Raw genomic sequence first — 24293 nt, 5'->3', positions numbered from 1 at the left:
GAGTGCAGCACAATGGGAGACATTCAAGCCACAACTGGTACGGCAGGCTGATAATCATTCTATATCCGTTGCTGTGTTTTTTGAAGGCCTGGCGTTCGCCCCCCCTGAATTTACGTTCCGCTATGCTTCGCAATTCAACGTGCCACAGGCCATACATTGGACAGATCTTCTAGTAATCAGTCTGAAACCTTATAGCCAGACACTCAATCGGCGAATACATTTTTCAACCAAGTGGCCATGGTTAAAGCCTCAGTGACATAGGCCGTAATACAGGAATGAATGATCAATTTATACATATATGACTATGATTACACACCACGGCTGCCGTACTGGCACTATCACTTACAGTATACACACTCATGTGTTTGATATCTGCTGCTAAGTGATGTCTTTTACTTGCACTAGAGACTGTGCTATTCTATATCTTACTTGCACTAGAGACTGTGCTATTCTATATCTTACTTGCACTAGAGACTGTGATATTCTATATCTTACTTGCACTAGAGACTGTGATATTCTATATCTTACTTGCACAAGAGAGACTGACATTCTGCCACATTTTCATTTCCTCTGTTTATGTTGCTATAAGCTTATACGTTGTACTGTAGCTCACTGAGATGGCTCCTGGTATCCCTTATGTATTTGATATTGTGCTATCACCTATCTGATTTATTTTACCTTTGTTTCTTCTCTATTCTTATCTATCCTATCCTCTATCCTATATTCTGGAACTGCACAACAGAGTTTATATGTAAAATAATTTCACCCACTCCTTTTCACCTGCAAACCTGTGATGTGACAAATAAACCGGAAGCTGAAGTTCAGTGGCACGCACCAGACTAAGATTTTAGCATTGGTTTTGAAGAGAGAAGTGTCACGCCGTAATTCATATCGGTCTACGTTATGCGATTAGGCCGATCCCTTTTCCTGTGGTCAATAATGGAAATGAAACAGGATCAAAATGAGAGATAGCTTCTCCATGCACACCTCTAATGCATTTTTGGCCAGTGTGCCCACAGCACTTGTAACACAAAGCAATTCATGTCATCACCATAGAAATGCACAATTTCATTGTGAACCTGTTATAGGCTCTATGCACATATTGGAATGAAATTGGGCCTTTTCTTACTTCCTTCACAGGTGTTACCAATGATACTAATGAAGGCTCTGTTCCATTCTGGTCAAACAGAGTCAGGGTTGCTGATATTGTGCATGTTGGCTCACTGGAAACACTCTGCTACACCAGTGGGTCTCAAGTGGGGTCCAGGGACCCTCATGGTTCCTTGAGGGGATTCCAAATGGCCCCTTACGGATGTGTAACTCTGAGAGTGTACAAATGGAACCAAATGGACCCGTAAGGGTCCATTTGGTTCCATTTGTACGCTCTCAGAGTTATGGGGGTCCTTGAAATTAAAAGGTTTGAGAACCACTGTGCTGCCCTAAATGGAACAGAGCCTTCATTATAGAATCATTGGTAACATTGGTAAACAATTTCTTTCCAATATGGCTGCTGTGCATAGAGCCTATTCATGTCATCACTATAGAAAAGCGTAATTTCATTGGGAACCTGTTATTGCCTGTATATCGCAACCTTCTCAAGGTCCATCCCTCGCCTCCTCTCCTCTGCTCTCCGCCTGTTCCCCCCCCCCGAGTCGGGGGGAGAGCGAGGCAGCCAAGGGGGATTACAACAACAGCTCCTTCATCCAGCAGCACCCCCAAGGAGCGTGAGACAACCTCACAACCCCAGTGTGTGTGTGTGTGTGTGTGTGTGTGTGTGACTGTGTGTGTATAGGTGTGTGTAAATCCCAGTGAGTTACAGGGAAGGCGTGTAATCGCACCTCATCCATTAGCTGCTGGCAAAGGAGCAGAGGAAAATGGACATTGTGGCGTAATCCCGTATCACCCTCTAATTCACGCTGAGTGGTCCAGCCATGATGTGGTGTGATCTATGGAGCGAGATCTGACAAGACGAGAAAGAAAGTGCCATAAATATGGCGAGAGTGAGAAAGAGAGTGAAATAAGGGAGAGTCGTCGAGGACCGCGGCCCTTCGGGAGTTCACATTCCTCAGCGCCCTCGGAGTGTGTGTGTGAGAGTGTGTGCGTGACTGTGTGTGTATGCAGTGCGCCGCGTGTGTACCTAAGCTCAACCCCTCCACAGGTGCTTGCTGTGAGGGGCTCTGACCCAAGGCAACAGGTTTCCAAAACATGGGCTTACACCATCACACACGGGAGAGTGTCTGTGTGTGTGTGTGTGTGTGTGTGTGTGTGTGTGTGTGTGTGTGTGTGTGTGTGTGTGTGTGTGTGTGTGTGTGTGTGTGTGTGTGTGTGTGTGTGTGTGTGTGTGCGAGTGCGAGTGCGAGTGTGTGTGTGTGTGTGTGTGTGTGTGTGTGTGAGAGAGACAGAGAGAGAGAGAGTCCTTCATCAGTATGTGCAGGTTATTTCTAGCATGCTTTTCCAGCATTTTTGGGTGTCTGAACACTGTTCTCTTATAGCCGAATATAGTCAGACAAGATGGCCTTGATAGGGTGATACAATTCAGAAGTGCAACACCAACATAGTTTTGCTAACGTTTGGGTACATTGCATGAACTTAGATTCATTCCATTTCTCCTACCTCAAGACATAACTGAATTCTAACCCTTATCTTAACCCTAACAAATACATGCATAACACAAACCCTCTTACGGTGACAGATACATGCTCACTTACTTACTTACTGCCCTTTATGCCGGCTGGCATGTAGGGCAGCAGATACATGCATAACCAAATAATTCCTTACATGACCCAGATCCATGCATAGTTTGACATATTCAAGTCAAGTCTCTGCTGAACTATATGGGCCTATACCTTCAAAGCAAGTCAAGTCAAGTTCATCTTTATTGCAGTATGCAAAAAGGAAATTGGGATAGCAGCAACATCTACACAGAATAAAAGTTGTCTTCTAGCTAGTTTGAGGGCGGTAAACTGGCACACTCCTCTGATAACTACCCAGCCTACTGTTTTCTAACAGTTCCGCGCATTGCTGCACATACTAATGACATACCCCATCGGTGCCAAGATTCCTAAGTATTGTGAACTGTCGCCACGGGTGTGGCGTTCGTGAAGTGGGTGTGTCAGCAAAAATACTAACAGATAATAATTAGATGACAACAAGTGTAATCACATTTTGGCACGTTTGAATCACCTCGACGAACAAAACAGACTGTAGGCCTATAGTCAGTACAAGCACCGAATCATAGGGCGCATCTGAACATACCTTTACCCTGACCGATTCATCCATTTCATGGATTTCGACAAACGACAGGGACTTATTAGTGCAGCAGGGTGTGCTGAGCGCAAAGTTGAGTGGAAAGTAGAGCGCAAAGAAATATAATTTAGCGCTTAAAAGAGAAACCAGAATACCAGATAAACATCAAACCTAGCATCTGTCTAAACAACATGCTATCTAAACAACATTCTTAACATTTGTGGTCACGCAAAAGCCGGCACATTTGGGCTATTTTGTGATTTTCCATGACTTCCACACGGCCACGAAAACTGCACAAAACATCTCTAGGTTTTCCAGGACATGTGGGAATCCTGCAAAACATGATTTCTGAGTGAGATGCGCAGGCCCGCATGCCACCCGCCGGTTGCTCTCTATCCTATAACTGCAGAGTCATTGTAAGATCAGAATCAGAATCTATATTGTCACATCACAGGTTAACAGGTGTGAAACAGTGGGTGAAACCTGGCTTTGTGCAAGCTCCATTGTGCTGATTGTTTCCAGAAAGATTTACACATCTAAACATTATGTACATGAGAATTTAGCAATACGATGCAGGGAGACAATTTCAACCTGGCTTGTAGATTGGCTATTTTCACAATTCGCTGTACGACAATGTACATGACTTAAGTGGTTAACCCTATACATGCCTAACTCTAGCCCAGCCAGACACTGCAGTAACATATAATTGGGGACACTAACCCCCCCCCCCCCCCATTAGACAGTGTCCCCAACTCCCCATTCAACTGGTTTGATCCATAATTCCATAATTAGTCCCAAAATGTAACCTATGTCAGGAACATTCACACACACACACACACACACACACACGCAACCCCACCCCCCCTGCACGCACGCACGCACGCACACACACACACACACACACACACACACACACACACACACACACACACACACACACACACACACACACACACACACACACACACACACACACACACACGCACACGCACACATGCACACGCACACGCACACCTACTGGGTGTGCATGGTGGAAATAACCCACACACGCTGATGAAGGGTTCACAGATACACGCACAGCCTACTATACATACGCATGAGCTCCGCTGTGTGGTGGTGTAGGGCGTGCATACACACCCACCTACAGGGTAAATACCTCACCCTGCACATCACTGGCTGTCTAAACTATGTCACTACGTGAGACAGATTAAGGCATCTGTCATCTCTGTCTGTCTTGGACGCTACTCTGAATAGTTGCTGGAGTCATCATCTAGTATATACATACAAGGTGTATCCACTGTTTGTCTGGACGAAGTGCGAGTCGCTGCTTATCATAACAGCAGACATCATTAGCCTACCAAAACACCACACATCCACGATAAGATCGATGAGAGATGCATTTCTGGTGTAACTCCTTGTACACCCACAACTGTGTGGCCGGAAACAGCTCACACACCATTGTGAAAGTTTGCTGACAATGCAGTGGTAGTAGTGGCCAAATCTCAGACGAAGATGAGGGGAGGTGGACTATATCTGGAGGAGGTGCCATAGCCTGTTGTGGTGGTGCCAGGAAAAACAGCCTCTTCCTGAACGCCGGAAAGACCAAGGAGATGGTCGTGGACAGTGGTGGGAAAAGTACTCACATTTTCTACTTAAGTATCAATACTGCAATGTAGAAATACTTTCTTACAAGTAAATGGCCTGTGTTCAAAATGTTACTTGAGTAAAAATACAAAAGTATTGGAATCAAAATATACTTAAAGTACCAAAAGTAAAAGTACAAAAATGTTTGAAAATAGTAGATCTACAAGCTCACAATGCGTCGAGATGCGACGCGCTATGAGCTTGTAGATCGGCAATTTTCAAATAGCCTATCTAAAAAACTGGGCTAAAGTGGTTAATGTATGTTTTATAAAATAATAATTTATATCTGCAAAGTAACTAGTAACTAAAGTTTTCAAATGATTGTAGTGGAGTAAAAGTACAATATTTGCCTCTGAGATGTAGTGGAGTAGAAGTGAAAGTATTGAACATTGGAAATACTCCATTAAAGTAAAAGTACCTCAAAATTGTACAGTACTTGAGTAAATGTACTTAGTTACTACACCACTGGTCGTGGACTTCTGCAACCCTGATCAGCAGGGCAGCAGTGGAGAAGGGTACCTCATTACCTGCAGGCTGCACATCACAGACGACCTGACTTGGAGAAAGCACACAGAGACAGTGGCAAAGAAGGTGAGGCAACGCCTGCACCACCTCAGGCAGCTGAGGAAATTCATAATCTCAGAGAAAGTCTTTCTACTATATGCTACAACCCCAGAGCTTCCTTACAGGCGCCATCTATGGTATGGAAATATGATCTGCAAATGCTGAGGAAGGTGGTGAGGTCGGCTGAGCGCACCGCAGGAAGCGCTTGAGTAAGGCAAAGAGGATTATAGACAAACAACTGCCCAGTAATCGACTGTTTGTGACGATGCAAAAAGTACGGTCCGGACTCCGGACCCCCAGGGGTCCCTGAGGAGGTTCCATGGGGTACCCAATCTAAATGATTCATAGTTAAGTTTTAATGATGTGGTGTGATCTATGGAGCGAGTTTTTGTCAGTTTTTTAACTATTACGGGTCTGTAACTGTTAAACTATAAACTCTCTCCCCCTCTCTCTCACACACACACACACACACACACACACACACACACACACACACACACACACACACACACACACACACACACACACACACACACACACACACACACACACACACACACACACACACACACACACACACACACACAGGGCATATGAGCTCTGAGGCCAGACTAAATAGTTTACACTACAGAGGCAGGGGAGATTTGGAGCAAGCAAAACTAAATCACATACTCACATACAGACAAACCCGTGGCAGGAACAAAGTGGCAGCTCAAAACTACTGTATACCTCCACCACATACACAGTTTGAGAGTATATTCTCTCTTTCTTTTCTTAACACTATTTCAGAACTCTTTTTTTTTAACCCATTAAGACCTGCGGCCGATTCTACAAATGCCTTCTAAATTAGTTGTTCTCACAAGATTTTTAAAAAATGTTCAAAAATAGCAGATTTTTTAATAGCCAACGATTTGCTGTACGATAATGTAAATAATTCAAAATGTATGCTTGACGGTGCCGCTTGGCTGAAATAGCAGATCTACAAGATCACGCAAGGTCCACACACACACACACACACACACACACACACACACACACAGACAGACAGACAGACAGACAGACAGACAGACACATGAACGCACACACTGAGTCACATGCACTAACCCTGATGCCTGTCAGTTGAGCATCATCACCAGCGGCACAGTCGGCAAGCTCTAGCTGGCTGAGCGACAGACGGAAATACGCGCACCCGTGCATGCACGCACACACACACACACACACACACACACACACACACACACACACACACACACACACACACTCAAATGCAATCCCATAGAATAAACTCAGACAGGACACGTGCAGAGAGAAAGAGAGAGAGAGAGAGAGAGAGACGGCTCATTAACACTCCCTGTTTGAACAGGTGTCTGGCTGACAAGACACGCATGTGAGTGTGTCTGCGCATCATTTTGTGTGTGTGTGTGTGTGTGTGCGCGTGCGTGGAGAGGGTGGGGTGGGGCTCTCGTCACTCATCACCTTGATTCTGTGAAAGAGTTACTTGTTATTCCTCTTAAAAGTGCCTCTCCAAACAGAGTGGATGATCAGTCTATCCGAAAGGATTTCACTGCTTATATGTGTAGGCCTTTGTTTTGGTGTGCTTCAAGCACAATCAAAATGTCGTCATCAATAATTGCTCCAACAATGCATTAGGTGAAGTCAAAACGACCCAGAAAGCGAATTCTCTATGTGACCGAACGAGTTGGTTCACAGCTTTCGTCTTGCTGTACAGTTAGTTGCCAAGTGTCAAGTGCCAAGTCTACCTAACACACAAAAGCCACTGATCAAAACAATAATTTGATATGATTTTCATCTTCAGCTGAAATGTTCGGGCAAATCAAACTTGCCAATATCAACTCAAAACTGAACTCATGTAGTCCTTCCTGTTCACCATTACAGCATGTTGTGCTCCTGTTCACATGAGAGGATGAAGTCCTCTGTGTTTTAATATGGTAACGTCCAGTGTTGTAAAGTAACTAAGCATATTTACTCAAGTACTGTACTACTATTTTTTTTACTTCACTGGAGTATTTCCCATTTTCAATACTTTTACTTCTACTCCACTACATCTCAGAGGCAAATATTGCACATTTACTCCACTATAATTATTTGAAAACATTAGTTACTAGTTAATTTGCAGCTATAAATTATGATATTATAAAACATGAATTAACCACTTAAGCCCCATTTTATACCTGGGCTATTTGAAAATTGCCGATCTACAAGCTCACAACGCGTCGCATTGTGACGTGTTGTGAGCTTGTAGATCGGCTATTTTCAAACATTTAGTACTTTTATTTTTGGTACTTTAAGTATATTTTGATGCCAATACTTTCGTACTTTTACTCAAATAACATTTTGAACACAGGCCTTTTACTTGTAACAGAGTATTTTTATGTTGTGGCATTGCTACTTTTACTTAAGTAAAATATCTGAGTACTTCTTCCACCACTGGTAACGTCAGGTAATTGTACGATAATGTAGTATTTGTAGACATTGTGATTGTTCTGTTTTATGGTTGTACACATGCCCCAGGGACTGCAGAGCCAGATGAGCTCATCAGTAGTTATATCTGGTACAATGCATCCTATTAATATTGCTGAAATATGTCCCCTGTCAAATAAACAGAATAAAGTATTAGTTTCCACTGTTGGACTATCAACAAAATAAATATTGGCATGTAATGCAGCCTACTGTATACCTTAAAGAGTCTACACCATGAAAATCACTTTTTTCTTGGTTTTTTGTATTTTTTGGGGTCCCCAGTGTCTCTTGTACCCCAAAAAATGTTTTTTTTTTTAATTCAGTCATTCCTTCTCATTTCATGGATTTCCAGAATGGGCGTGTCTGAACAGGCGATCTCAGAATGGCAATGTTTATGAGGTCATAAACATTTTTGATGGCAAACCCAATGTTAAATGAAAAGTGCCCGAATCGCTCCGAAACTTTTTCTACCCCCCCTAAGTGGGGGTCTACGAACAAATACTTCGGGCTCGGATTTTGGCTCCGCCCCCCGGAAGTGGGTGAAACAGGCACCTCAAACACTTGGTGGAATTGTTCAAAAATGTTCAAAGTGTTTTTTTTTCGATTTTGTATTTTTCTTAGATGCTTCTTTTTATGCAGAATTTTTCCATTTTTTTTATATGTATATTTTTTTATTAACAGAATTTTGTATTAACAGAATTGCTCAGTAGCCCCCCCCTGCCCAAGAGGACGTTTTGGTATTGCAGCTGAAAGTGCTGTATAAGCCAGAGACAATTGACTTGGGATGAGTATATCTGAGTGATGATTTAGGCTCAAACCTTTTGAAAAAGGTTTGAGGGACATACACCATATGATATTAAATATCAAATATATTTTTTAAATTCATGGTGTAGCTCCTTTAAGATTTTTCAATTTTCAAACACTGAATCAAAATTATTTATATACATTTTTGTAATCGAGTTCCATAGCTCCAGAGCGCAGTCGTCACAGTCTGTGACGAGAGATGTATTTTAATTACGGTCTCTGTGATCTGAAAAAGTTTGCCTGAGGACATGATCGTGCGACCGCACGTTCATTCGGGGCCAGCTAAAAGCACTAACGTCCATTAAACTAATACATTTCTCCTAGAGAACCGTGTGAGACTTTTGACTTCATTGTCATCAGTTCGTAATACTTCAATGAGGTGAACTGTCATCATGCGTGAAACAGATGCAGTATAGTGTCAGCTAGGCTAGATCAAGTTAAGACTTGCTGATACCATACTAATCTGGAAATGTTTTTATTTAATCATTGCTCTATTTCATTCTGTATTAGCTTCATAAGCCTTGTATAACTATTTTCATTCTTCTTGATTGTGTATTGTGCCTCCTGAACTGCTGAACTTGCCCAGGTGAGCCCAGTAGTGTCAAGTTGTTCTTAGTTCAAGCTTGCTGATACTTGTTAAAAAGCAAACAAACTGTCTCGATCATGAAAACAGTTTGAGTGCCGAGACACCACACCACCAGCGCTCTAATCCTAAGATGTATGGATCTACATACTACTGTGTACAGTCTAGTTTCATTCACGTCTATCACCACTTTATCCACGGAAACACATACTTACTGGAGTCCCCCAGGGGTCTATATTAAGCCCCCTCCCTTTTACCCTCTGCACTAAATATGTTCGTTGAAAATAGCCGATCTACAAGCTCAATATTCTGTATCACTGCTAAACTAATATTCAGTGAACAGTTTCCACCGTTACAATGTTGGTGGTATACATGAAATTCAATAAGTGACATTTTAATGGCAATTCTTCTATCACCAGGACAGATTAATCAAAAACCTCAGTCCATGACCATACATTTTGCTGTACAAATAGCATACATCATACAGTACTGTAGCTGCCTTTAAAACACAGAAAGCTATTTTGACGGAGGTTGAGTTATATATATATTTTTTCAAAACACAGAATTCCTTCAAATAGTCTGTTAATATCCAATTCCGTCAAATCATCAACAAAATGCATGGTCATGTCTTCTCACAGTCCATCTGAATGTTTGGGTGTAGAATACATAGAATTATGAATTATGCCTCTCTCAGTGCAAGTATCTGTTCCTGTTGTGACTTCAATGGAAGAGGCCTTCATTCCTCTATAATAGAAAAATACTTTTGTCAACTTTGTGCAAATCTGTTATATTATCAGTGAGCTCAATTAGAGAGGACTCTCTCAGTCGATTGCATGGGGTTAATGCATCTACACCGTGAAATCATGTTGTAACTCTGAGAGTGTACAAATGTAACCAAATGGACCCATAAGGGTCCATTTGGTTACATTTGTGGACTCTCAAGAGTTAAAATAACAACTAAGATTATGCCTGCTGCATTACAAGGTCTGGTGCACTGTCTCAAATGGCTTACCAATGGAAATTGGTGGAAGAAATACTGAGATTCTTTACTTAAGTAAAAGTAGCAATACTGCAATGTAGAAATACTCTTGCTATAAGTAAATGACTTGCATTTCAAAATGTACTTGAGTTAAAGTACAAGTGCTGGTATCAACATGCACATACTGCACTTACAGTAACTCATTTAGCAGAATTGCCCATTCTGCAATTATTGGATTGTAATTAGTAATGCATTCATGTGTACTTTAATGTTGCAGTTGGTAAAGGTGAGGCTGATTTAAATTACTTCATGTGCTGCTGGGTAGCTTAAAGGAGTAGTTCACCCAAAAAATTACTTATTTTCTATCAATTACACACCCCATGAAGCATTGAATTCATGGAGATTTTTTGCTTTTTGACGCATTCCTAAGCCAATAATTTGATTACCGGCGGAAAGATGCTAATGTATCCGGTAGGAGACTCAAAGGAGACTCTTTGAGTCTCCTACTGGAAATACATCCGGACATCAAATTATTTGCTTAGGAATGCGACAAAAAACAAGATGAAAAATCTTGAAAGTGTGCGAACTGATTTATAAGGTACTTGTAGAATCGGCCTCAGATCTTAACCCATTAAGACCGGGAACGCATCCGTGTCATTTTGGATTTCTTTGGCTATTCAAAAATACAAGCTTGTAGCGCGGCACCGAGGGCCGTGCTACAAGCTTGTAGAACCTGCTATTTTTGAAAAATCGTGAACATTTACTTTTTAATAGCCAAAGTATAAAATAATGGTCTAAGTGGTTATACAGATGCGTTCAAGGTTTTAATGGGTTAATGGCAGTGGTGTAAAGTAACTAAGTGCATTTACTCAAGTACTGTACTTAAGTAAATTTTTTAGGTACTTTTAATTTACCAGAGTATTTCCAATAGTCTATACTTTTACTTCTACTCCACTACATCTCAGAGGCAAATATTGTACTTTTACTCCACTACAATTATTTGAAAACTTTAGTTACTAGTTACTTTGCAGATATACATTATTACATTATAAAACATACATTAACCACTTTAGCCCTATTTTATACATAGGCTATTTGAAAATAGCCTATCTACAAGCTCGCATCGCAAAGCGTTGTGAGCTTGTAGATCTGCTATTTTCAAACATTTTGTACATTTTGATACCAATACTTTGACTCAAGTACATTTTTAATTCCGGACTTTTACTTGTAACAGAGTACTTCTACATTGCAGTATTGATACCTTTACTTAAGTAAAACATGTAAGTACTTTTTTCCACCACTGGTTAATGGATTAAGTGGTTCAAACTTACATTTCTTCCAAAAGGCACGTTGGTAAACTGTAGTCACAATGACAGGCAAGGATCTCAGCATAATGTGAGCAGGAGGAGGCCTAACAGCTCACCGACTTTATTGAACAGAGTGTGTGCAGTGTTGGGCTGGGGACAATCAGACACAAATCAATAAGAATGACAGCTTTTGCTCATGTCTCTACCCTGACAGCAGTAGAACTAAATGTGTATTATTATTATTATTATAGACAGGTTACAATATCATGGAAGATTTGATACCCTGCATGGCAAGAATTCAAATGTGTTAACTCTTAAAAGGACCTCCGACTGATAAAGTTGATTAAATCGGAATGTACACACGTTAAATGTCGCACTTATCTATTCGCTCACACTGAAACATGAGACGTTAATTATTGGATTTGTTTAACAATTACAGGATGGATTTCAGCGCGTCAGTGGCAACACGGATGTCAAGATTAAAGTGATTTTGTTCATGTTAAAAATGCCATTCTAGGAAACAGATCTTTTAAAGCCCCCAAAAACATCTCTAAAGTCACCGTAGAGGAGCAAATGATTACCGTCTCCTATACAAGTATTTCATGAGAGAACAACCTTAAACTGGCATTTATGGCTTGATGGAGAGATCATGAAATAATCCATGAGCTCAATTACTATTAGTTAGTATTACACATGTCCTCTCATACTGACCAAAATGGCGAGACACATTCATAGGGAGATATCCTATAAAAAAGGCCAAGTTATGCTTTCATGACTCACGAAAGGGTGAATCTGATCCTAGAACAGCCAGTTAGGTGAAAACCCACAGAATTGCAGGCAAAGTTGACAAAGCCACACCGCTGCCACCTGCTGGCGGCCTCTCCGACTCCCAACTAGTGTGGCTCGCTCATATTTCATTCATAACCTGAGCTTTGAGGAACATAATGGCCAAATATGATAGGATTGTCACATTATCTCAATATAATACTGCGTATAAAGCATCTGCTTATCTGCTTAGACACAAGAAACACAAATTTAAACCACTCCCAGTCTTTAAACAGCACAGCAGGAATGTAGGTGACTTAACCCATTAAGACAGGGAACGCAGCTGTGTAATTTTTTTTATTTCTTTGGCTATTCAAAAATACGAGCTTGTAGATCTGCAATTTTTTGAAAAATCGTGAAAATGTGTGCAAATCTTTGAATATATATGTTTTTTAACTCAAATCCTTTTTAAAACAGTTTTTTGTATTTTTATTTATTTTATTTATTATGTTGCTATAATATCAGTGGTTCTCAAAATTAATTATGTCACCACATGGACCACCCAAAATGTTGTTACAGGGACCCCCCAGAAGCAAAGATTTGAGTTAAAAATGTTCGCTTTAAAAAACTATATATATATATATTCAAAGATTTGCACACATTTTCATGATTTAAAAAAAAAATAGCCAAAGTATAAAATAATGGTCAAAGTGGTTACACAGATGCGTTCCTGGTCTTAATGGGTTAACAGCATGGGGGAGGGGAGGGGCTCTCCTTCTTATTGGCTTTGTCTGATAGGCGTGGGAACAGCTGAAGTGGTCGATTCTTTGAGTCGAGCAGTTGACTTCATTTCCTCTGCAAAGAGAGCAGACTGGTGATGAGACGGCCTACATTTCGGCCCCCCGGTGCTGCTGCTGCTGCGCTGCTCTCCTCTTCTCGTGCTGGTGCTTGGTGATGCCATACTTGAAGAACTCGTACACCGACCAGCTGATGGCCGTGGAGGGCATCTGGTAGATGACCCTGGCCTGGACTCCCTTCAGGAAGCCCCGCAGCCCGCCCAGCCTGTACACCGTCCGGAAGGCGTGGGCCAGGCCCGAGATGTGTCTGTTGTGCCCCCCCTGGCCTTGGCCCGGCCGGAGGGCGAGGGACTCCTGGGTGTTGAGCAGGGTCTTGCACACGTCCAGCGGGGTGGTGGCGGCCGCCGCGATGGCCCCGGCCAGGGCACCCGACGCCATGTGCGACGAGGGGTTGTACTGTCTGTGCGGGTTGAGCAGCTCCTGGAGGTACTCGTAGATCATGAAGTGGAGCGCCTGGAACGGCACGTTCATGGTGAGCTGCGTGGTGTAGCTGCGGTAGAAGGCGGCGGCGCCCTCCGCCGCCCACACGGCGCGCACGCACTCCACCACGCCGCGGTACGGGGAGTTGTACATCTGCATGCGCTGCTTCACCACTGTGTAATGTAATGGGTCGTATTTGATGGATGGATGTGTGGATGGGGCAACGTGGAGCAGAGGGGGCGAGATGTGTGTCCGGCGTCAATCACCGCGGCGATTGGTTGTTTAAGAAAGAAAAAAGGTGGGAAAATTTGTAAGAAAGCATATCAGTGGCAATCACACATTATTGTGCTACTAAATTTTTTTTTTTGCAGAGGAACACAGAGAGAGAGTTGCAGTGTATCATTTTAACCCATTAAGACCGGGAAAGCATCTCTGTCATTTTAGATTTTCAATTCAAAAATAGCAGATAAACAAGCTCATAGCGCGGCACTCATCTGCTATTTTTGAAAAATCTTGAAAAATGTTCGCAAATCTTTGAATATATATTTTTTTAAACATTCGTAAAATATTTTGTTCCAGGGACCCCCCAGAAGCAAAAAATTGCGTTAGAAATGTTTGCTTAATGTTTTCACGCAAATAGCAGATCTACAAGTTCATAGCGCGGCACATGAGCTTGTACATCTGCTATTTTTGAATAGCCAAAAAAATGACACATCAGTCAGATGCTTTCCCAGTCTAAATGGGTACTACAGCTGAAGCCGCTATATCTACCGTACAGAACAGTACCAGCTGTAGAACATTGGTGTCCTTGGTGTCCCTCTACTGACACACTTGGACAGGTGGCCTCCAAGTGGCAGAGGAACTACTAGACCGCAGGCTCAAGGCCAGTCAATGCAGAGAGAGAGTGCATGGCACCTGCAAGTTTCTGCATTTTCAGCTTTTCTGTTGCAACTTTCAACTTGTGGGGAAGGAATGTCTGCTTGATGTCTTTTAAAAAGGCACACACACGCACAATATCATCGTCGTTTGGCGAAAACCTTAGATAGATAGCACCTTAACGGTTTTGTATGTGCCAAAACTGTACCTTTTCAGGAAATGGAAAAGATAACCTGTGTTCCAATGGATCCAATGTAGTCATTATTTTTGTCACAAACTCTTGTTAGTACTCTCCATCGGTTAAATACTTCTAAACCCACTTTCAATCTGGCGCCCCTATTTTGGGAATGTCATTATAGGGAAAAATCTTTAACATGTTTCACAAATAGCCTATTGACAAGCTCACATTCAACGCGTCGCATTGTGATACAGATGCGCTGTGAGCTTGTAGATTGGCTATTTTTGCGTGACACTGTCAAACGACGAGCGATTATACAAGGTTTCTGCCGGACAGAGAGAATATTCACTGTACCCATGGTTTTACTCATTCTTTTTGTTTCTTCCTCCTGCCTGTTATTTATTGTATAAGAAATGATTTATGTGTAAGAAGAAATGTCTTCTTTACCTTCAGATGGATTCATAGCGGCATCATGGAGCAGTGTGGCCACACACCCTGCAGTTCCTGAAACACACAAACACATCACCTCGTACAATTACAACATCGCAAGAGGACAGGCAATTACTACATTAACCATTTTCCTGGAATTCCCAACAGGGATCAATAGAGGTCTATCTATCAATAACAGAAGGAATCTTCAATGCATGTCCATATGAACCTGCAATCATACAGACCGTTCCTCATTTCTTAAAGGGATACTTTAAGAATTGAAGATTTTTAACCTAAACATCATTGTTCTGATGTGAGGATATCATATATACTGTGTGTATGTGTGTGTGTGTATATATATATATATATATATACAAATACATACACACGTAAATGTAAAGTGTGGCAAAAACATATGTATTCTGTGTATTTAGAGCTTACCTCCGCAATAGGCGGAACTGTTCTCAAGTGACGCATTTAATGTATCGCACATTTACACTATACACAAGACAGTTTCTGACACACTAATATAGTCAGAACGCAGTGATTTAGGTTCAAAATCGGCAGTGTCCCTTTATCGTGGAACCCCCCCCCCACCCAAACCAACCAACCAACAACCCATCACAGCACAAATGAAGTGCAAATAATCAAGGAGTGGGTTTCTGCAGAGCAGGAGACTGCACTGCCACGACTGCATTTCTAGAACCTACCCTAAACGTAACCCCTACCTTACCCCTAAAGCCGGAAACTGCACCTATGGTGCCTGGCAGTGTAGCTTCAGATTGAAAGTGCCGTTCTCCGGCTCTGCGGGAATCCAGTATTGATATATTTGGCAAAACAGACTGGTAGTAAACTGGTAGAACTGATCCAGGTTGGACTAAACCTGATCACAGAGAGACACCTAGTGGAGAAGGCTGTTCATTGCTTCTTGGGGAGATGAACGGAAACCCATTCATGAACTGGAAAGAAAGGACGAACAGAAAGATACCAGATGACAGACAGGTGAGAAAGAGAACTTACCAAGCCTCCGACTAAACTGGAAAAGAGGGAAGAATAGGGACAACACGGAATAAGGAAAATGTTGACAGTAAGAGCATGTTTTCCAAGAAGAATCTTTGGTAGAATGGCTTGGTTGTACTTGTGGCCACCATAAAACTACAGGCTTTTGGGGGGGAAAAAAACTACATTCTCAAATGAGACGAACTTCACCAACAGTTCAATAGTTGACACAGGTACTTCCCTAGAGCTTAGCACTGTCACACAGCTATGAGAGGCTTTATTCCCCTCTGATGGCCTGCCAAGGCTTTTAAATACTGGTCAGGCGGTGTCTAGTCTATATTTGGATTAGGCTGAGTCAGCAGTGCCAGAAAGCTGGTATTGAGGGGTAGGGGGGAGTGGGTCACCCCAGGCCTACAGTCCCCTGTTATCAGTGGTGGAAAAGGTACTCAAATGTTTTACTAAAGGTAGGGTAAGTGATTTTCTTTGGTTAAAAAGCTCTATATTCTGATAGTACTCATTGCTATAGAGTGTTTGTTCAGTAAAAGGAGTCTCCTCGTCTCTCCAGCTCTTTATAAAACAGAAAATGCATTTTCGTTTCATTACCAATTTTATCCAATCAGGATAGAGAACTCAATCAGGATATAGATTAAACAAGTGAAATTGGAAGTGATGACACTAAGAAATGAGCAGGCAAAACGGGAACTGGAACACTATAAAAATTAAGCTTAAAAATTGGTACTTTCTCCTGATTGGCTGAGATTTTGACACCTACCAGAAAATGTATTTTCTGTTTATTAAAGAGCTGGAGAGACGGGGAGACTCCTGTTACTGAAGAAACACTCTATAACAATGATTACTATCAGAATATAGTGCTTTAACCTTTTAACAAAATACTTTTTGTTTTAACCCAAAAATATCACTTACCCTACCTTTAAGTAAAAGTATCAATACTGCAATGTAGAAGTACCCTGTTACAAGTAAAGTCTGGAATAAAAATGTACTTGAGTAAAAGTACAAAAGTATAGGTATCAAAATGTACTTAAAGTACCAAAAGTAAAAGTACTGAAATGTTTGAAAATAGCCTATGTATAAGATAGGGCTAAAGTGGTTAATGTATGTTTTATAATAACATAATTTATATCTGCAAAGTAACTAGTAACTAATGTTTTCAAATAATTGTAGTGGAGTAAAAATAAAAGTATTGAAAATTGGACATACTCCAGTAAAGTAGGTACTACAGTACTTGATTAAATGTACTTAGTTACTTTACACCACTATTATCAACTCCCTGGCTGGCTAACAGTGACCTCATGGTTCAGACACCTGTACAACTGCTGTAGGATTGCATGACACTATTGATGACGTGTGTGTATATAGAGACAGTATACGATGTTTGTATGCTTTATGGTACCATTAGCTAAATGACTGTTAGCCCCTGGGTGTATGGCATCACTTAGAGTCTTTTTGAGTTTCTCGTAGCAGGCAAAATAGAGGGCATGGGCCGGTCCCGCCCCTACGGCGGTCGCATTCAGCCCTCTGATTGGCCGCCAGACGCCCTCGGTGGTTACGATTCGCCGAAGAGCGTCCATCACGTTCCTGTAGCGGGCCGCGGGGTCGGGCTGGAGGCTCTGCATGCGCGTCTGCAAGAAAGAACGCACATGATCGCAATGTTATTATCGTTATGCTCTCTCACCACCCACTGAGGGCTGTAGAGTCACATTAACACTAGGTCGCCTGAACAAGGTTAAGGCAACTAGCATGCACTACTAGGCTAACAGGCATGGGTCTGGGCCCATGGGTCAGTTATTGTCGATTGTGTCTCGAGTCTCAGCAAATTGGCAAAATCCCAGGAATTAAGGTGTCCTGCATCGTGTGAGTGTGTCGTGTGAGTGTGTCTGAATAGAAGGAAGTACAAGTTAACGACATCCAAGGTCAAAGAGGGACATAAGCTGACTTCCTGTAAGCCTCTTTTCCTGCTGACCTTAAGGCAAAGCCCTCTCAATCAATGTCTTTTACTGAGACATTGTATGAATGCGTACTCACTCACAGTCACATTATGCATCTACAGTATGAGATTTACATAGCCTATTCAGTATTCATGCTAGTTTTCAATTTTAAGTTATGCATGTCATTAGGCGGAAATGGCTAAATTAGCAGATCTAAAAGCGTATTATAGATTGGCACTTCTAATTTTCACTTCTAATTTTCAATCGTTTTTTTAAAAAGTTTGAAAAGCTGTGAAGATTCTTGCTTTGTTTCTTTGTGAAATAGGGTTTAAGTGGCCAGCCCCCGAGACACTAACTTGAAACATTTGACTTCCACCTGAATGGACACACTCATTGCCTGCAGTGCGTGTGTGTGCGCGTGCGTGTGTGTATAGGGCCTCAAATCACTCTAATCAACAGCTGTGGAATGCTGTGCCCAGTGAGAACTAACATTGGAGTCTGTATTCTTCGCATCACTTCACATTTCAGGCAGAGGGCTGCAGCTATATGCAACTTGACTGACACAGGATTTTACATCCATCCATTATTACTATTCTAATGGCTAATGAGAAAATGCTTTCCGTTAAAGCATGTATGGGCGATATAGACCAAATACCTCCTACACATTGATAGAGATATTGTGGGGATGAATATTCACAAATATTTACTTAAGATTTTTTGATAAATGATCATCAGTAATGCCTATAATAACTAGGTGGGGAAAGGGAAATAAAAAACAGCTAAGTTCAGAAAATGACATCACTTTTCACCAGTAATGAAGCCTTTTGAACCAGGAAAAGACAACAGTTATGCCATATAAAGATGTGGCATCCAAAATCCCAGACGATATCTAGTCTCATATCACTACAATGATTCAATATAGCCTTACAATAAAGCCCTACAATGATAGTGCAATCAACCACTTCCGCAATGACAGCCCTAAACTCTATACAACATCTTGAATAGACCCAGGGAGTGCAATGCAAAATATGTTGTGCAATGTCTTTTACGGTCCTGTGTGTGTGTGTAGGTTAGAGATTGTACTGTAACCAAAAGGGCAAAGTTTCAAATTCGTCGTTATCATTGTCCAATTAACGGCCTCGTAGTAAACAAGGCCGTTGAATTTTGTTTGAGAAAAATGATTAACCTCTACCTGCTTATGCCGAAAATAGCCCACCTACAAGCTCGCGACGCCTCGTGAGCATGTAAGATGGACTATTTTCGACACGCAACGAGGTTTGAATCAGGCTTTACTTATTTGAAGTTGCTCTGTTTACTAGGGCTGGCTGCATGACTAAAACATGATGTAAAGCTAGTGGTGAGTCTACTCTAGGTATGGATATACTGTACATGGGCGTTGTTTACATACCATTGCTGTCGGGCAGAAACCTCTTATCTCCATACTCTAACTTGATCCTACTAGAGCGTCACACAAAAGTATACAATGTAGCAGATCTACAAGCTCGAAAGGTGGCGCGAAGCCACACGTTTTGAGCTAGCAGTTCTGCTACTTTTGCCGTTTTTGAAATTTGAATCCTGAAAAGTAACAGTTTTGGACATATGAGGTTTCCACCCGACAGAGACGATATCCAGAGTGCTCCCACCCAGCAAGGACCTTTGTACTGAATGTAAACCAACAATATCACTTTCCTCAGAAAAGCAACGCAATTGGCCCCCCACAACCTTTGGCCCCACACAACCTTGACTTTATTCAACTATGGGAAATTCCATTCCTGTTGCTTATACCTACGTTATGTAAGTCTTGGCCTACAACCTAAATGAGGTGATGATGAAACAAAATGTATCTTAAAGAGGGGGTGTAAATGTTTTCCCTTTTTGTTTGTTAAATAAGTGTAAAGGAGAATTCCGGACATTTTAAGTGTTATCTTTGATGTCTCGTTACTCACCTACCGACGTAAAAAGTGGCGTTCTTTTTTTCCAGAGATTCCCCTGTCGTCATTTTTTAAACCCCCTCCGTTGTCATAATGGGAGCGCGTGGCTTAGGGAAATTCGTCTATTATAACCGATGCAATGTTATTTTTTTCTCTACTACTAGTCATTGTAGAGTCTCATGATAGTCAAACATGCGCTGAAAGTTCCTGAGAGGCTACCGTTAATGGCGAACGATTTAACACTGGTTGCTTGTTTCTCAACCTGGCAACACCAAGTTGCCAGGTTGACTAGTGACTAGTAGTAGAGAAAAAAATAACATTGCATCGGTTATAATAGACGAATTTCCCTAAGCCACGCGCTCCCATTATGACAATGGAGGGGGTTTAAAAAATGACGACAGGGGAATCTCTGGAAAAAAAGAACGCCACTTTTTACGTCGGTAGGAGATTAACTAGACATCAAAGATAACACTTAAAATGTCTGGAATTCTCCTTTAAATAGCTCTATATTCTGATAGTAATCATTGCTACAGAGTGTTTGTTCAGTAACAGGGGTCTCCCCGGCTCTCCTGCACATTACTATGCTGGAAAAGAACTGCTACTGAAAGTGTCATCTATTTCATCCAAACAGGAGAGAACTCCTACAGGATAAACAAGCGCAATTGGAAGTGATGACACAAAAAATGTGCAGACAAAATTATAACTGGAAGACTTATCAAATTTAAGTTGATAAATGATCTTAGTGGGGTTATCGCTACTGACAGTTCCTCAATGTTTTTCAGCTGCCAACTTAGGCTCATATTCTGTTGTAACGGTCTACCCATTTTCTGACCAAAGTCATTGCCATGTGGGTACAACTCTTTGATTTGGGGAAAAAAACAACAATTATATCTATTTTTATTCTACTCCCAAATATCTATCTGATCCAAAACGACATTATCGGACAGCTTTTACAATCAACTGTGTAAAGCACGATTGATTCACCTGAATGTGATGCCAGTGTATTGATGCCATCTAGCGAATACTACAACCTAAAACAACCACAATGAACTCTGGTTGAATGAAGACTGGCTGAAACAGAGGGTAGACAACAAACGACAGAGACATCGATGAAGGCTGCTTCACTACTAGAATAGCTTTTCAGCATGACACAGGCAGCTGACCGCCTTATAATGGTATTATTCATTACCACTGAAACAGACATACTGAGGCAATACAGCACCCCCTGCTTTACATCAAGTAACTAAAGAAGTTCTCAGTCGACTAAAAGACAATAGTCATAGGAATTTGTTGACAAATCGATTAGCTGATTTAATCAACAAATCTGAAGAAAAAAAAGTTTGCTGCATACGATCAGTTGCTGGTCTTATGCTGGTGGAATTAAAGGGTTTTATCTAGCGTTTACAAGAGATGGGGGAACAAAAGTCAACTAACAAAGTTTTGGTCTTGACTACAATCAAAAAGATCGATTGCTGGCTTAATTGGCTACGAGGGGGCCGTGCTACAACATCATGTTACAAGGGCAGTGACTGCAAATATAAGGCCTATTTCCAATGAGGGCACCTCCCACCTGACTAGCTGCTTCTAGCTACCAACAGGGATACATTTGTTAACGCTGGCCACCTTTCAAACGGCATGACTTGCATGTGAGCATAGCTCGCATGCCTCCTAAGACCGTCACCAAACTTTTGGACTCGTTTTTAAACAATGGGTCGACTTATCAGAGAAGGAGACAGCCCTGTTTTCTTTCGTAGTGAGGAGGATGAGGAGGGGGTCATTCTTCATCGCTCACCAATGGCAGGTGTTTGGAATCGCCAAATCAAAACACATGCACAATGTAGAAATGATGCTGCTGCTTTTCACCAGCAGGTCCACTGTACTGGTCACATGAATGTTTTGAGGCGCGTGTGCCTTGCTGTTGTGCTTAGCTACGACAGTGGCTCTCAAAGTGGGGTCCTTGAGGGGGTTCCCGGTCAAATGAGTAGGGGTCTGTAACTCTACCCATAAGGGTCCAATTTGTACACTCTCAGAGTACAATTAACACTGAGGATTTCACCGTGTAGATTGGGGTCCCAGAGATAAAATTGCCATCAAATGGGGGTCTGTGGCCACATGCACATCAAACTGGGGGTCCTTGAAAAAAAGGTTGCGAATCACTCCCATAGAGCCACGCTGTAAAAATCTTCTTATGGGCGTCCCTGGCATATCTTTTAAATTGAGGGTCCGCCGTCTAATATGTATCAGTATGTGGGCCCTTATTGACATGAAAAAAGTTTGAGAACCACTGATCTACAAAGTAAAATCCTTAATGTTATTTAACTCTGAAATGGAACAAAATGGACCGAAAATGTTGACTATTGGACCTTTAAATTAACCTGTTAAAGTCTGACTTTACACTCAATTGATGACTGGTGTTGACATGCAACAAGTGATGTAATTTGCTTTGGCAGTTTTTTCTATATCATTAAATTATTTCATTCATTCAAACTAATATTATGCCTGCTTTAGTGCAATTTAATATCTGTGATTATGTGTATTTTTATTTGTCTCTGTTTATGCGTAACCACATCAACCCTTGCGTCCCTTAAGGTCCTTGCACACTGGTGCGTCTTTTCGTTGCGTTTTTTTTACAACAATGAAAAAAATTGAAAAAACAATGAAAAAAAATAAAACGCAACGAAAAGACGCACCAGTGTGCAAGGACCTTAATCATGTAATGATAATAGGCGAACATGTGTTGACAATTGGCAAACATTTGGCAATAAATTGCTGATCTACAGGTCAGGTCGGCTATTTTCAGTGAAAAGATTTGTTGTAGAGGGAGAGGTGGCCAAGTATAGACCCCTGGGGGACCCCGGTCAACAAAGTACATAGGGATTAAGTGGCAAATTGTAATGTGTGGTCTGACTGTCTGATACTTACGTTTTTCCTTAAAAAAGGTAGTGTACACAATTGTACTGTCATGCAGTTACTTTCCACCACTGCAAATACCACCAGACGGATCCTTAAGGGTGAGTAAACTCTAAAAAGGCACAAATGTAAGCAAATGGACCCTTATGAGTGATCAACTCTAAGAGGGGTACAAATATAACCCAGTGGACCCTCCATTTGAACCCTCTCAGGGTTAAACCAACACTCATGGCTGCACAGTGTGGCGCACTGACCTTGCCCTGGACCGGGTCGGGGACAGCATTGCACTGTGTTTACTTAGCAAAGCAGGCTAGTTGCGCTAAGCTAAGCTAACATGAGTTTAGAACCAGCAGAACCGACGCTAACACCGTGAGTCGTGACAACTGTACAGTTTAAGAGGCAGAACCCCAACCTACAAACACCATCACTTTCAGCCCCGTTAGCCACCGCTAGCATCGATGCTAATACCTTGACACAGTCGATGGGGAACATGAGGCAGTGCTCCATGATCCCGGCCACAGCCCCGGCCAGCATGTGTGTGCTGGTGGACGCTCCCACAGGGAGACCCTCATAGTCCGGCTCGTTGTCACCGCCACCACCACCACCACAGCCCTCCTCTCCTCCCAGCAGGTCCGGAACCGCAACGCAACTAAAATGAACTTTCTGCAGCTCTCCTCCTCCTCCACCTACGAGCCGATGAGGAGGCAACATACTCCTTCCTTCAGAGACTCCCCCCCACAGTCCTCGTCCTCCTACTCCCCCGAGGAGCCATCGAACTTCTGCCCCGGCGGAGGCACCGGCGACCCGCGGCAGCGGCGGCGGGGGGTCGCAGTGTTCCGAGGAGCCGGAGGAGGTCGCAGCCCCCGGTGCCTCCGCCGTCATGAGCCGCCGCCGCCTCACGAAGGCGTCCTCTTCCATTAGAGACCCGATGACGGGTTACAGTCTTTGGTTCTTGTTGTGAATTATTGTGATTCATAAGTTTCATCAACATCCTCCTTCACGGCTCTGCTGCTGCTGCTGCCATCTGTACCACACTCCACACACGCACACACCCGTCTCTCACGAGCCATTTCCGAGCATAGCAGCGGTGCGGATATCCGGTAGTAGAGCCCGCCCACTGCATCCGGAAATGTCCGTGGTTCCGTCTCCGCTCCAGGCCGGATATGAAAAGTGCAAAGTGAATAGGCTCTAAGCACAGCAGCCATATTGGAAAGAAATTGGGCCTCTTCCATACTTCCTGCACAGGTGTTACCAATGATACTAATGAAGGCTGTTCCATTCTGGCCAAACAGAGTCAGGGTGCTGATATTGTGCATGTTGGCTCACTGGAAACCCTTACACCAGTGGGTCTCAAAGTGTGGTCCAGAGACCCTG

General features: G+C 42.3%; 1 protein-coding gene across 1 annotated transcript; it reads right to left on the bottom strand.

Annotated features, from left to right (window-relative positions):
* Positions 1-11695: 11695 nt before the first annotated feature.
* slc25a28 (solute carrier family 25 member 28) lies at positions 11696-23965 on the bottom strand. Its single transcript, XM_080449979.1, has 4 exons — positions 23388-23965; positions 17544-17772; positions 15152-15208; positions 11696-13823 (listed from the first exon to the last, which is right to left on the bottom strand). The coding sequence occupies exons 1-4, from the start codon at positions 23835-23837 to the stop codon at positions 13261-13263; spliced, it is 1299 nt and encodes a 432-aa protein (XP_080306105.1). The 5' UTR covers positions 23838-23965; the 3' UTR covers positions 11696-13260.
* Between the last annotated feature and the right edge of the window lie 328 nt (positions 23966-24293).

Source organism: Gymnoscopelus braueri (assembly GCF_963280865.1).
Source record: "Gymnoscopelus braueri genome assembly, chromosome: 14".
Taxonomy (NCBI): Eukaryota; Metazoa; Chordata; class Actinopteri; order Myctophiformes; family Myctophidae; genus Gymnoscopelus; species Gymnoscopelus braueri.
Note: the sequence above shows the minus strand (reverse complement) of the source record. Positions and strands in the feature narration are given on the sequence as shown.